The 16,135-nt window shown below is 41.1% G+C and overlaps 1 protein-coding gene across 1 annotated transcript in view; it reads left to right on the top strand.

Annotated features, from left to right (window-relative positions):
* LOC311239971 (carbohydrate sulfotransferase 12-like) overlaps window positions 1–16,135 on the top strand; it is a 95,041-nt gene that overhangs the window by 76,201 nt on the left and 2,705 nt on the right. Inside the window, exons 2-3 of the mRNA XM_084328439.1 lie at window positions 12,375–13,063; window positions 13,676–13,828. Coding sequence (XP_084184565.1) covers window positions 12,686–13,063; window positions 13,676–13,828 — 531 coding nt within the window. The 5' untranslated portion in view covers window positions 12,375–12,685. The remainder of the gene's footprint in view (window positions 1–12,374; window positions 13,064–13,675; window positions 13,829–16,135) is intronic.

Genomic DNA, 16,135 nt, shown 5'->3' with positions numbered 1-16,135 from the left:
ATCTGCGATCGGATTCATATGTCCCCTCCACTGGCCTGAGATCCACCAGCAGGACCCACTGAGCTCTCTGGCGGTTCAGGAGCGCCATCTGGTGGCCGATCGGCGCAATCGCTTAACAGGATGTGCCATAGAGGTTGTGCTAGACGTCCGTAGTACTTCCGGGCACTCGCTATAGGTCCCGGGACTCTGGCTCGTCACGCTACACAGTGATCGATTGCCAATAACTCGATAAACAACATGATTTGGACGTATATACCATTATACAAGCTGGAGATGGACCGGGTAAATTTACATCCCATAATGATAAGACTTCTACTCTACGATGATCGCCCAACGGCGCGCGGAGACTGGGGTGAGTTTCAGCGTGTAACGTTACCGTCTTCGATACTAACTGCTATTATCAACATTTGACCCACATTAGATGATTGGTATAACGCTGCCCACGGAATTATAAACGCCCCCTAGCCCATCCGGTCAACATCAGATGACGTGTAGTAACTTCTAGAAGTACGTCTAGTTGGAATTTTTTATATCGCGCTGATTGCCATAAAACTGTATTGCATCATCAATATAATGCATTTGGGGCTATAGATCACGTTCTGGAGAAAGCTGCAGAAAGAGATGAAAACATACTTATACATTAGACCAGGGGTCAGCAACCTTTTTGACATGGAGTGCCTGTTTGAAATATAGTTGTAACTAGTGTGCCTCAACAATATTCCATGCATCGTAATTATTTTTTCTGATAATCAGGTATTTTTAATGATAATTTTTACATTATTACATCATTATTGCTATTGTTATTATTAACAATATTATTATGATGGTTGTAGCAACCCTAAATCTGAGTTGGGGGGGGGGGGGGGGGGGGATGCAATGCAGACAAACAGCTGCATACAGTGCGACCATTTCACTCACATTTGCCCATTCATTTTTGGACACATCACACACATACTGTGTGCTGTCATAGCTCCACCTACATGCCTAATGGAGAACACCAGGAGAACACCAGGATGTGAATGGAGGGTGAATGTGAGGTATATCGTGTAAATAAGTTTTGATTGATCGCAAGACTACACTGTAAAAAAAATTATAATAATAAGTTACCAGAACTTAAAAATATTGAGTTCAGTTACTGTGCATTAAGGTTTTCAGTTTTCAATCCATAATAAGTTAACAGAAAAATAAGTACACAACCACATTATTTAGTTTTAAGAACACAAGTTGACTTGGTAATACTCACATTTTGAGTAAAAGAAAATGGCTTTTAACATGTGCAATGTTCAATGAAATAGAAAAATAAATAATAAAAATTGTTGATTAATCCCACTGGTCACAATGGTGACCGTAATAATGTTTTTGTTATAAGGCTCTGCAAATGTTACTGAATGATGTAGCAATGTATTTCCAGCTAAATTGAAATAATAAACAAATAAAGGGTCTCAATTAAATATGTGGTAGTAAAAAGAACCTGTGGGAGGATTTCAACAAGATAAATGCGACAACAGTGCAAAATATTTCACTATAATATTTCAGAGCAAAATAAAAAAAATAAAATTATATATATATATATATATTTTTATTTTATTTTTACTGCTGCCCCCTGTGCCTATGCAAATGCGCCTAGGGTTGCCTACCCCTGCATTAGACCATACTTTACTATGAATATGTGAATGAAAAAGTTTAACCTTGCTACACAATGAACAATACATATAGGACTTTGAATGGGCCCTAATAATGGCAATGTAGCAATAGAATTTAAAAAGTTATAGCCATGCAAAGAAGGGGTACTTCTCCATAGACAAATAGAGCCGGCACCCTATGGTATATCATGAATTTAACCCAAGGCAACCAAAGTGTTAAGATGAATGAAGTAAGATTTTGATTATTTGAAATATGGCCTGTGTAGACTAAACTATGCACATAATTATGTCAGTCTACAAGGTCCGGCAATGTAGACCTTGTAGACTCCACTACAGACCAATTATCAGTGAATGTTTATGCATTTTTAAGAAGGGCTACTTCCACAAAAAAACAAAGAACTCACCAAAACATCTCAGTAGCACCTTATCTAAATGTTCTATTTCATATATGGAGATTCATATTTATTTATGTATTGCATGCATTTCTACATTTTATTTCCTATTTTGTTTATTCATCCCAGTATCTTTCTTTCTTATGTGTGAAATTCTACAAGGCATTTACATTCACATTTACATTTAGTCATTTAGCTGACGCTTTTATCCAAAGCGACTTACAAGTTCTGTACGACAGGTCATCAGGAAGGATACAACTCTATCATCTGAGTAACAATATTCATCAAAGTGTTGCGTGTTACAGTGTAGGTTAGTTTATTAGGACAAGTGCATGACAGTAAGGTTAGTTAGGGTTAGATTTTTTTAATTTTATTTTTTTAATTTTATTTCAGATAATGGTTGAAGAAGTGCGTCTTTAGTCGACGGCGAAAGATTGGACGGGATTCGGCTGTCCTAACTGGGGTGGGTAGTTCATTCCACCATTGTGGGGCAAGGACTGAGAATAGGCGTGTAGGTGGTGTATATGGGTTTGAGGATGATATCCTTCAAACAGGCAATAGTGATGATGTAATTTGGGCAGTGCTGAGCTGGGTTACTTTCCTCCAGTGTATTTGTCCCCCGGCCCCACCCAATGGCCCCATGCACACACACATACACACACACACACGCACACGCACACACACACACACACACACACACACACACACACACACACAGTAAAAATAAAAATAAATGTTTGAAAAAAAATATTTGGTTCGATTTTTTTTTAATGTTCGAAGCTTGTGCCATCGAATGAAGCTTCGAAGTATTTAACACTTTAACTGCCGAAAACGCCGGAACTCATCATTCCCCGCCATGCTCAAGTTGCCGCGGACGCCGGAACTCGTCTTTGATATCAATATTTCAAAAATCTGTGATCGGAATCATATTTTCCATCCGGAGCCCTTGACACACAGTTCTGATCTCCTCTCAATCCTTGATTGATTGATTGATTGAATAGGTTATTGGTTTAGAATGGAAAATCACACATATACATTGGATCACAATATGAAAACAGGTATACATTTTCTCCATTTACCAATAGGATTTCATAAAAACACAATAAAGCCATAGGCTTGTTTCCATTGTGGTCCTTCATCATTGGTGTCAGTGGATTTATGTACTGGTGTGTGGACGTGGGTGTTTGTAGTGTCTGTATGTCAGGATGTGTGGTATAAAAACAAAAAAAAATACATACAATAATATTCCATTTTATAGACAATAAAAGAATAAAAAATATAAAAAAGGAACAACACATATTAAAACCCTTTGTTCACTACTCCCAGCTTCTGCTACTTATGATCCACCTCTTTATAGCTAATTTAAAAGTGGAGAAGGGGCTTATGGTCTTCAACTCCATTGGTAGGCTATTCCATTGTACTGCTGCTGAATATAGGAATGCGTTTTGGCCAATTTTCCTATTGCATCTCACTGGGACGATGTCTGTAGGGCTCCCCCTGGTGGCGTGTCCGTGTACATCCCTTACCATGTTAAAATATCCACTGAGGTACTGAGGGACAGTATTCCCGAGTATCCTATGTGTTATGTTGAGTTTTATTTGAGAGACCCTCTCCTCAACCCTGAGCCATTTGAGGCTGTTAAAATGTGTCTGTGTAAGGTGAGTCCTGGGATGGAGTTTTAAAATCATTCTAACTCATTTGTTCTGAGCTGTCTGTAGCCTACTGTGATGCCAGTGTACCAGGAGGAGCATGCATAGTCATAATGACATTGGATCAGTGCCCCTGCCAGGACTTCCATTGCTGACCTGTTAATATAGGTGGACACTCTACCGAGAAATTTTATTCTCTGATTGATCTTTGTGACCACCTTTTGTGCCATGCTCACCCCTGATAAGGTGTTGTCCAAAATACATCCTAAGTATGTGACTTCCTCCTTTGCTGTTAACTCGATATCTCCTACCACTACCTTGAACCCAGGAGACCTCTTAAGTCGTATGGCCGAGCCAAAAAGGATAGCTTCGGTTTTACCCAGGTGTAGGGATAACCTGTTTTCGACCAGCCAATGACTGATCTTGACAAGCTCTAGACTGAGTGACCTCTCTACTTCTCTTTTGTCCTGATGGGAGACCATGAGTGCAGCATCGTCCGCAAATAAAAACAGTTTACAATCACATGCAGTTTTCATGTCATTGATATATAAAAGAAATAAAAGTGGTCCTAAAATACTTCCTTGCGGCACCCCGCACGTCTGTTGGAGTGAGGAGGATATGGTCCCATTCATTTCCACTACTTGTTTCCTGCCTCTCAGATAAGACTCCATCCACCTTAAGGATATACTGTTAAAACCCATAGCCTTCAGTTTATATAAAAGTATGTCGTGGTTAACAGTGTCGAAGGCTTTTTGTAAGTCTATTAAAACCATCCCACAGAATTGACCTTTGTCCACCTCTGTTCTAATTTGGTCTGTCAGATATAATAAACATGTGTCTGTGGAATATGATGTTCTAAATCCAGACTGGAGCTCGTACAACAGGTTGTTTGTAGAGAGGTATTCGTTTATTTGATCATTAATGATCCTTTCTATGACTTTGGATATTGCACTAAGAATCGACACAGGCCTATAGTTCCCTGGGTCTAATTTATTGCCTTTTTTGTAAAGCGGAATGACTCTGGCTTGTTTGAGATCATAGGGAAACTGTCCTTGACCGATAGATAGATTTACAATGTGTGTTAAGCCGGAGGTGATGGACTCTGCTGCATCCCTAAGAAATCTAGCAGGTATCTTGTCCTGTCCTGTTGCCTTGTTAGGATTGAGCGCCCTCAGTTTTTTCAAAACTGTGTCCTCAGTCACTCGCAAAGGAGAAGGAATCTGTCTGGATACCTTTCTGTTTGTAGTACTCCCCTACCTGTTTTTCCCCATACATGTCAGTTGTACTTGGCAGTCTCTTAACTAGGGTATTCGCTATGGTGTTAAAAAACGTATTTAGACAATTAGCTATGTTCTTATTGCCTGTAATCACTGTGCCTCCTATGTCTAGAATCATATTTTTAGCTTTTGTCCTGAGCTTGTTTCCATACCCTGTTTGCTTTAAGCACTTCCATAATTTTTGTGGATTTGATTTATTCTCGATAATTTTGTCATTAAAATATTCAGCCTTGGCTTTCTTGATCATTCCCGTGACCTCATTTCTTTTCTTCTTGAACTCCTCATAATCCTGTTCAACCCTGTTTTTACTGAATTTCGAAAATGTGTCATGTCTGGACTTTATAGCTGCCAGGATCTCTGGGTTCATCCAGGGCTCTTGTCTGATTTTCGTTCTCATTGTTTTTTCTGGTGCACTTTCATTAATTGCCGTCAGAAACAAAGATTTAAAATGACCCCAGGCTTTATCTACGTTCATACTATGATATACTGGTGTCCAATCCATGGAATTGAGTCTGCTTTTTAGAGCTTCGCTGTTGTAATTTTTCATTGACCTTATCTTGACAGTGTTGTGGTGGCCAATAGCTGCCTTCACCATCTTTCGTGTACAGAATGTAATTGAGTGATCACTGATTCCACAATGTATTACCCCACTGTTGGCTATCTTAGGTTTGTCAGTCACTAATATCAGGTCAATGGTGGAACTGGAAGAGTTTGTTATTCGTGTGGGTCTATCAATTAGTTGTTTAAAATTGTGGTTGGAGCAAAGGTCCTGAAAGGCTTTGTTCAAGGGGTGGCCACGCCTTGATACATCAATATTAAAATCCCCAGTAATTATGGCTTCACCAGCGGTTCAAGAGCGCCATCTGGTGGCCGATCGGCAGATCGAAACCGGATGTCAACCTTTAACCCGGTAGGACTCACTCCATATGGGGTCCGGGCACTCGCTAATGCTAGAGAGACTCCGTCTTCACACAGTGAACATCGATCGGTGGAAATAACTCGAAAAAACAACATGATTTGGACGTATATACTATTATACAACCTGGAAATAGATCGGGTATTTCGACATCCCATAATGGAAAACTGTCTACTCCACGCTGATCGCCCAACGGCCCGAGGAGACTGGGGTGAGTTTTAGCGTGTAGTATTACCGTGTTCGATATAAACTGCTATGATGAACATATGACCCACATTAGATGAATGGTATAACGTTGCCCACGGAATTATAAACGCCCCCTCGCCCATCCGGTCAACATCAGATGACGTGTAGTAAATTCTAGAAGTACGTCCAATTGACATTTTTTATCTCGCACAGATTCCTACCAAACTGTATTTCATCATCAATATAATGCATTTGGGGCTATAATTCACGTTCTGGAGAAAGCTGCAGAAATATATGAAAACATACTTATACTTTAGACCATATTTTAGTTTGAATATGTTAATGAAAAAGTTTAACGTTGCTACTCCATGAACAATACATATAGGACCTTGAATGGGCCCTAATAATGGCAATCTAGCAATAGAATTTAAAAAGTTATAGCCCTGCAAAGAAGGGGAACTTCTCCATGTTAAATAGAGCTGGCAAGGGATGGTATATCATGAATTTAACCTCGGCAGTTAAAGTGTTAAGACAGCCCTAGCTAACATCGATCAAAAGCAAAAAGATGCTACTGAGCTCATTCAGCTACGTCTTGAGAACAAGTATAGTAAAAAGCTAAGCAAATGAACAAAGGGCAGATCATGTACATGGGTTTTTGTAGATGCAGTACTGAATTTTGCCATCCGGACACATGCAATATGAAATATGAATATAGAATATAAAATGCCAGGCCTATAAATGGCTCTATTATGGTCTTGTAATACCTCTTTTAACACTTTCAGTGCCACGAGGTGGCGCCAGAGTTAGCGCTTGAATGCCACCATCGGCGCCAATGTTATCGTTAATATCGCCTAATCTATGTTTTAAATTATGGCTATGTGTCTAATCTGCCCGTCGCTTATCAAAGAATCCTTTTCCAGTCAGTGCTGTCAAGGCAGATTGGTTTTTTATCGCTTCATTTCCGTTTGAGAGCATTTTGAAAAGCACCCGTTTTGAGGTAAAAAACAGTCCATTCTGAACCATTCTATGATAATCGTCTTTTACTGGAATATTCCAGAACGTTGATATTTGTCTGCCTATTTATGAATCGTTTTCAAATAAACGCTAGATGATCAATATTATACGTACACGCACGCCCATTCGAGCCGCGCACGGATAATCGCCGTGTTCATTTCCTCTTGGATTTTTACAGTGAAACCGATAGAGGACATTTCACAAAACGGCTTATATCTTCATCAAAATGAGTCTGATTATCCTAACACTGATAACATAGATTCCTTACCTGACATCAGATGGTATCCAACTGGTATATTCCAATTCCTCATCACCATTCGAAAAAATCGATAAGTGTATAGATCCAACGTGATACAGTAGAACACATGATTCCGCGGGGCTCAGATGCTCCAGAATGAACTGTGGTAACCCCGGCTGCATCAGTGGACTGGAAAATGTGGAGTACAGGATTTTTTTCCCCATCCATTTTCATTGAGTCCATTCCAAAATCCCTTATGTCATCTGGGAGACGATAGGGGGCGGTTTTTTCCACATCTGATCGCCGGCGGCGCTCGGGTAGACTAGGGTAGGCTCCATAGCTGTCAACATTGGGTTTTTAAAAAACGTGCAGGTTTTAGCCCTGCCCCTTCTCCTGGCCCCGCCCCCTCCCACCCGGCCCCGCCCCCTCCCAATGGAGCTGCCTCGTCGCTGCCATCTGCTGGTCAAAACCGGTATTATTTTGTTTTCCTACTGTGTAGAGTGTAAATGCTATAAAAATACAGTAAATTACCTTTTATCAAAATATTAACCATTAAATAAAGGTTGTAATCTGTAAATGCATTTGATTTTACTGTAATTTGACAGTATTTGGAAACCATAGATGCCAGACATTTAGTTTTCTTGCAGCTTTTTTTCTTACAGTCTACAGTCAGTGAATCCTAAATCTCCACTAGGCAACCACTTAGAACATGAAGAACATATTTAGTATAACAGCGAACAGATATAATAACTAATTGTAAGAATTCTGTGTTTAAAACTGTTTTGAAACAGTTTGTACTCTCCACAGAGGAGAGGTGGGGGGGGGGGGTATTTTTGCATCTGAATAGAGCTGCGCGTTGGGATTCAGATTAACTGAGCCAGGTAAAGGCATTCACAGAGAGAGTCATTAACGTTAACGATGGACGCATTCAGGTGAGGGTAGTTGTCCACGCCCCCCCCCCAAACTAGCTGAAGTGTGAAAATCAGAGGCATTTCCTCCCCTTGAGCGTTCTAGACAACAGACTGAGTTACAAGATTTAAATGAATACATGATATTCAAAACATTCTCAGATTTCAAAGTATGACACATCATTTGAAAGCTTACATTCTGTACTTTCACAACCTGGAAAAATCTGGAAAATGAAAATGGAGACATGTCGGCACAAACGCTGGACTTGATCACATATATTTTATGAGTTTAAAAAAAAAATTATATATAAAATTTTTTTTTTTTTTATTTTATTTTTTTCCCAAAAACGTGCCAATCCGTGAACCGTGAAAAGGGCGTGCAGAGGGTCGAAAAAACAGGAGAATCCCGGGAAAAACGGTAGGGTTGACAGCTATGGACTAGGCTCGCGTGATGCAATATGATTTCAGATCGCTAAAAAAAATTAAATAAAAAATCAGAGAAATCTCGTGAGTGGCTTTCAACGAGATATGAATAATTCCGAGAAAACTCGTGAGTGGCATAGAAAGTCTTAAAAGCCACGGACCTAGTCTATCTGATGGCATAGTTATATCTGGATTTAGTACCACCAGGCGCCCAGTAGAGGGTAGCATAGACCGTGAATAAAATCGACTGTAAATACAGTTACTTCCGAATAATGACAACAGTTCTGCCATTTTTTACCAGAATGAGCGGGGGATTTTTCCTAGATGTTCACAAAAAGGTAACAAAACAATATACGTTGTATTTTATGGCATTAACGTTGAGGTTTGTTCGACCCGTGAGATATAAACACTACATTCCAGTCATTGCTTGTAAGACAAAAAAAATATTCCTTCCTTTGTCGGCGACTGGTGTGAGCTGCGTAGTGTAGTTTTATGAAATTTAGATGTCCTCTTTCTCTGGACTACAACGATTTCATGAGTGCTTCCTGTTCTTTCGTCTAAATCAAACATTTTCCGCTGCAATGCGCAGAGATTTCTTATAAGCTCATATTTCGTTAATAACACTTAAAATCATTGCTAAACAAATGTAGTGATGAAAATATACAATTTGACTGCTGTTTTGATAGGGTTAGCATCTTTACTCTTGGCTACATTTGAAAAAGAAACACATCACTTAACACATCCTGCACCAAAAACAAGTTTACTCGTTATTGCCCGCCAATCTAATAACGCCAACGAGTTTACTAGTTTTTATGATCGTTATTTCCTTTATTCGCTATTGGCATTCATAATTCATCCAGGAAGGCTCCGGGAGCCAGCTGGACCCTGTCTGATATTTCAACGCCTCAATACCGCCGCCTGGTGGATTTCGGGCGAGTTGCACTCCACTCAAAATCGGATGTGGCGCTCTGTGCATCGGGGAAAATCCTCCGGCAGAGATATCTTATGTTGATCAAGGCAAACACTCGAGTGCATTTGATCGCTTTCGAGACACAAGAATCAATATGCTTTCGGCGTTTATTGCGTCATGCAAACCGAAAATGGATCTAGCAGATCGACATCAAATAATTGGAAATTTTTTTCTCCAGACGCATCGGCCACAGGTAAGAGGAATCTAACGTTAATTCCAGCTCGATTGTCCATTTATTTCATTGCAATCCATCTGCTCAACGTATGATGTCGTACTAAGGAAAGCCGTTACTGACAATCAAGGAATCATAAACGACCCCCCCCCCCCTTTCCTTCACGCATGATGGAGCATAATGTATACCGAGCATATACATTTGAATTTTTTAATATAGTGTGTATAGGAACGAAACGCCAATCGATTATGTGTAATATGCGTCGGGGCCTATAACTCGCGTTCTAGGAATTACTGCTCATTTTACACTCTAAAAACGTATATTCACGACAATGTATGAATGGAAAAATATAACGTTACCACATCCGGAACGATAGATACCCGATGTTGAATGGGCCATAGTAATGTCGATATAGATATAATATTTAAAAAGTTATAGCCCTGCAAAGAAGGTGAGCGACTCCATAGGCTTACAGCACTGGCAGAGAGTGGTATCAGATGGGCAAACTGCGTGGCACAGAATGTGTTAACACTTTGAGGACCGGGCCGGCGCCGTCTAATATGGTGCTGGAGGACCAAGGTTTGTCAACAAACCGATGTGACTTTGTACAGCTATATCTATACTTTATAGTATTGCTATCTGTCCATTCTCATTGTCACTTGAGTGCATAAACCGTGCCTTCATAATGGCTTAAAGAAGAAAAAAAATCCATCGGTTGGTTGTCATTTTATAGCGCCGTGAATATAAGGTTTATCGCACTTTTCGTCTCATATATTTTCTGGGAAGCTAGTTATGAGGCTAAAGGCTACTAACGTTATATTGAACGGCATTTCTGTTGTATATATTCGAATGAAATAAAACAAACTGCTTATCATCCGGACTATTCCAGAGCATCTATGGATGAAATGGGGGCGGCGGGGGACGCCGATTAGTATTATTAGGTCTTGCTCGAAAAAGAGATCTTTGATCTCAAGTGACTACCTGGTAAAATAAAGGTTAAATAAAAATAAAATAAATGATTGATTACCAATAGAGTGTCCGTGCAAGTAGCCACATTCACTGATCGATTGCTTGCGTTTCACAACAAGCTCCAATCCGGCTATAAATTAGGTGATAAAGATCTTACCGTCAGGCCATGTGATCCCCGGCAGCATTTCCCCGTTATCGACCGGCATCTGGTAGATCGATATGTCCATTGGTTGATGATAAATCCACTTATTACATTGTGAAAAATCCGCTTCGAAACGTGATCCACTGTGCATAGTGTCCAGCTGTGATCAGAGTAACATGATACTCTGTTTGAGGCAAAAAAATTATAATATTCCATTGCCCACAATGATACTGCAGTGGAGCGATGGCGCCCCTAAGAGGATCTGGCCGGTATTGCATGTCGCCGATTTCACAGAGGCGGGTAGATCTGCAGAGGATGGGGGATGTTGATTCGGTTATTAACACTTTCACTGCCACACACGAGATATCTCGGGTTTCCGATAGTTATGTTGAAAGCCACTCACAAGATTTCTCTGATTTTTTTTTTTTTTATTTTTTTTTTTAGCGATCTGAAATCATATTGCATCACGCGAGCCTACCCGAGTATACCCGAGCGCCGCCGGCGATCATATGTGGAAGAAAGCGCCCCCTATCGTCTCCCAGATGACATAAGGGATTTTGGAATGGACTCAATGAAAATGGATGGGGAAAAAAATCCGGTACTCCACATTTTCCAGTCCACTGATCCAGCCGGGGTTACCACAGTTAATTCTGGAGCCTCTCAGCCCCGCGGAATCATGTGTACTACTGTATCACGTTGGATCCATACACTTATCGATTTTTTCTAATGGTGATCAGGAATTGGAATATACCAGTTGGATACCATCTGATGTCAGGTAAGGAATCTATGTTATCAGTGTTAGGATAATCAGACTAATTTTGATGAAGATATAGGCTGTTTTGTGAAATGGGCTCTTTCGGTTTCACTGAAAAAGTCCAAGAGGAAATGAACACGGCGATTATCCGTGCACAGCCCGAATGTGCTTGCGTGCACGTATAATATTGATCATCTAGCGTTTATTTGAAAACGATTCATAAATAGGCCGACGAATATCAACGTTCTGGAATATTCCAGTAAAAGACGATTATCATAGACTGGTCCAGAATGAACTGTTTTTTATCTCAAAACGGGTGCTTTTCAAAATGCTCTGAAACGGAAATGAAGCGATAAAAAACCAATCTGCCTTGACAGCACTGACTGGAAAAGTAGTCTTTGATAAGCGACGGGCAGATTAGACACATAGCCATAATTTAAAACATAGATTAGGCGATATTAACGTTAACATTGAAGTGGACCGTGGCATCAAGGGGGTAAAAAGGAAAACCTGGCGTGTTAATATGGAATAAAACAATAACAACTTGCCACGAGTTGGTCCTCAACGCATGGCACCGAAACCCGAGTTAACTCGTGGCCGGTCCTCAATGTGTTAATAGTTAATATGTACTGTATTGATCTATTTGTGCAACATTAAATAAATCTCGGGTTTAAGGGGTTAATATCAGATTGGTAATTCTTTGTGTGTTCCCTCACTGCAGAGTGGTGCTGACATGGAGCAGAGGTGAGAGTTAACCTACATTCAGCCAATCAACACTCCCCACAGACACCATGATAGGCCTCCTCCGATCTGTCACCATGGCGATACTGTAGAGAACCCCCACGGGAACCCCAATCGGTTGCCATGGCGATGCTGTAAAGAGGAGACCGGAACTCCAATCTGTTTGCATGTTGGCCCAATAGAGAACCCTCGGAATGCCAATCTGTTGGTGGCCTTCCAAACCGTGGAACCTCTGTTGTCATGGTGACTCAGTAGAGAGAGAAACTCCGGAACTCCTGTAGGTTGGTCGCCATGGGAACGTCCCGGCTGTTCCGACTCTTCCTGGCACTCGGCTCGGCCTTCATGATCCTGCTGATCATCATCTACTGGGACGATGTCGGGGCCTCGCACCTCTACCTGCACACCCCCATCTCGCCCGGTCCCAAGACCCCCCACACCCCATCCCAACAACAACAACACCCCCCCCACACCCCCCGCACGCCCTCCTTCCTGTCCGACATCGATGCCTTCGTCAACCAGTTCCTGGAGCCGGGGACGGGGGAACCCACCGAGCCTGTCCCTGGCGCCGATACGGGCAACCAGTCGGAGCGTGCGGAGGAGCGGTACGTCCCCCGGCAGGAGTGGAAGGTCCACCTGAGCCCCGTGGCGGCAGAGCTCCGAGACAGACAGGTCTCTCTTTACTATTTAATAAGTTATGAATTACATTTTATATTTCATATTTAAATATCATATTTTACTCCTTTATTGTTGTTACAGGCTCTAGTTCAATTTAACTGAATTGAACTTGTATTGACTGGTGTGATATTGTATTGACTGTTGATGGGCCAAAAAGAGATACTGCCATATATTGTTGCACTTCCTCTTGCGACACGTTATCGATACACTGGCACCAAGTATTGATTATTTGAAAAAAATATATATACGTATATATATATTTTTTTTTCACCAGACAATCCCATTTACTGCAATAAAAGGTCGTGGTTAGTGTGTGTTAAAGAGGCAGTTGTACATTGTTTAAGTTAATGTACAATTGGCCAGTTTGTGATGCACAAGAATCTGACATCTTTCATGTCAATTCTGTGAATAAATACACAATTCCTGCTTTTAGCTTTTTTATGGATATTTTTTATATTGTAATGTATCACATATTATATTTCTTGCAATATATGGATTATCGTAGATATTGTGTATTGTGATATTATCGTTATCGAGGGCCAAATTCGGCACAGTATCGTATCAATGTATTGTATTGACGGGTGTCATCTTGTATTGTCTGGACAGGAACGGAGACGGAGGCTGCTTCAGGAGATGTGTGGTAATGACGGCATGGGGTTCCCTGGAAAGAACCGCTCTTTTGACGACATTCCCAACAAGGAGCTGGATCACCTCATAGTGGACGACAGACACGGCATTATCTACTGCTACGTTCCTAAGGTGCACACGCACACACACATGCACACAAACGCACACATCATCTACTGCTACACAAGTGAAATACTGGCCACTGCACTCCCTTCTCTGATTGCATGCTCTGACACACACACACACACGCATGATCTACTGCTACATTCCGAAGGTACACACACACACATACACACACCATCGACTGCTACACAGGTGACATTCTGGCCACTCCACTCCCCTCTCTGCTCGCAAGCTGTTACCTGTCCTCCCATCGTCTCCTCATCATCACTCATCCTGATCATCCTGAGCCTCTTCCTCTCTTTCTTTACCTTTTCTTACGTAGGTGGCCTATTTAATTTAATTACATTTTCAACCTTTCTTTTAGACTCAAATAATCATTGAGGTTGCCCTTGTTTACAATTTATTTCTTTTATTTATTATATACATATATATTATGTACTTGCAGACCTAATTATACAGTAAGCGAGCAGTAAACGGTAAGGGGCTTCTGGGTATAAAACAATTAGTTGTAGTGTTATGCCTGTTATAACGTCCGGCAGCGTGGCTACATGAGTAGAGCTCCGGACTCATGATCGGAAGATCACCGGTTCGAGCCCCGGAAAGTGGTGGTGTTGTCCAGCAGGGGGCATTTTGTCCTCTGGACTTGTCAGTAACAATGCCCCTGTTACGTGATGGGGACACTGTACAGCTGCGAGTGCTGTCCTTTGGATGAGACGCTGAACCGGGGTCCTGACTGAATTTGGTCGTTAAAGAACCCAGGACGCCTATCGTAAAGAGTAGGGGGTTCCCCAACGTTCCTGGCCAAATTCCCAATCAGGTCTCTGACATCAAGGCCACCTAATCATCCCTTCCCCTTAATTGGCTATCAATCCCTGTCTCCTGAGCCGTTCAGCCATTGTGTAGTGTGATGTGTGCCTGGTGCCAGTGTATGGTAGCCATTGAGCCTGTGTAGCCCAGGGTTGGGTCTGCTACCAGTGGTGGTGAAGGAGGCAATTTCCCTAACCCTACGTTGTAAAGCGCTTTAAGTCTGAGAAAAGCGCTATATAAATGTAATGTATTATTATTATTATTATTATTATTATTATTATTATTATTATTATTATTATTATTATTATTATTATTATTATTATTATTATTATTATTATTATTATTATTATTATTATTATTATTATTATTATTATAATAATAATGGTATAAATATTAGTAGGGCTGTCCCCTCTTGGTTGATTAGTTGTTTTGGTTTTACTTGACAAAGACTTTGTTAGTCAGGTAGTTGTTTTGTATGCTTTTTTTCCATGCTGAATACATTATTTCCTGAAAGAATTATTAGCACATATCTGGTAAGCAATAGATTTCCAAAGTTGATTCTGCATGTTGACAAAGTGATATAGTCCTTTGACTATTGACCATATTCACACGGTGGCCATTTTGCGCTGATGTCACGCTCAGGTCGGGTTCCTTTCCACCCTGTTCCCACCTTTGTCTGCATTTATGCACCAGAAATAAAGGCCTAAAAAATTGTCGTGCTCTATCAAATCCTTCCCCTCTGTTGTGCTGCTCGGTCCTGTTCCGAAGCAGCACCAAGACTGCCCACTTCAAACCTTTGGTGGGAACAGGGTGGAAAGGAACCCAACCTGAGCACGCCATAAGAGCAAAATGGCCACTGCGTGAATATGGTCAATTAGTCAACAAGAACTTCTTTACCCAAGGTCATCCCTAAATAATTTATTTCATTGCGCATCGGCTTCTTGTGATCAAGCAGTCTTGGTGCCTCTCAGGAGCAGCACTGAGCAGCACAACAGACAGTTTAGGCCTTTATTTCCGCCGCATAAACACAGACAAAGCTTATATTTCGATGCTACTGCATCTTCATCAGAGTTGAGGGACAGAAATAAAGGCCTAAACTGTCTTGTGTGCTCTGGCACGATCATTTGGGAGTGGTTTTGACTGCAGAGCAACGGGGAGGCCCTGGAAGGGGTCCATACAGCCTCAATCTGTGCTTGACATGGCCTCATTCAATTTAAGGTGCGTGGCGTGCATTCTTCAAAAGTCAAACTCTCTCAAATGTTCCCATGTGTAGATCCCACCTGTGACAGATGCAGTTTTTTGCCGGTATCTCCAGAACACTCATTCTGGCAGTGTCCAAAACTGACCAGTTACCTTTTTAAAACAATGTCGGATGTTTTCAAAAACGGAAATTCAACTAGATCCTTTTATAGTTATTTTTTGCCAGAGTAGGAGATAACAATGATTTAGTTCTCTGGAACTAAACTCCAAATAACAAAATGTGTCGCATTAGTAGCCATTTACAGAGAA

The sequence above is a fragment of the Notolepis coatsorum genome (assembly GCF_963971535.1).
Source record: "Notolepis coatsorum genome assembly, chromosome: 14".
Lineage (NCBI taxonomy): Eukaryota > Metazoa > Chordata > Actinopteri > Aulopiformes > Paralepididae > Notolepis > Notolepis coatsorum.
The sequence above is the reverse complement of the archived record's forward strand: the minus strand, read 5'-3'. Positions and strand labels throughout refer to the sequence as shown.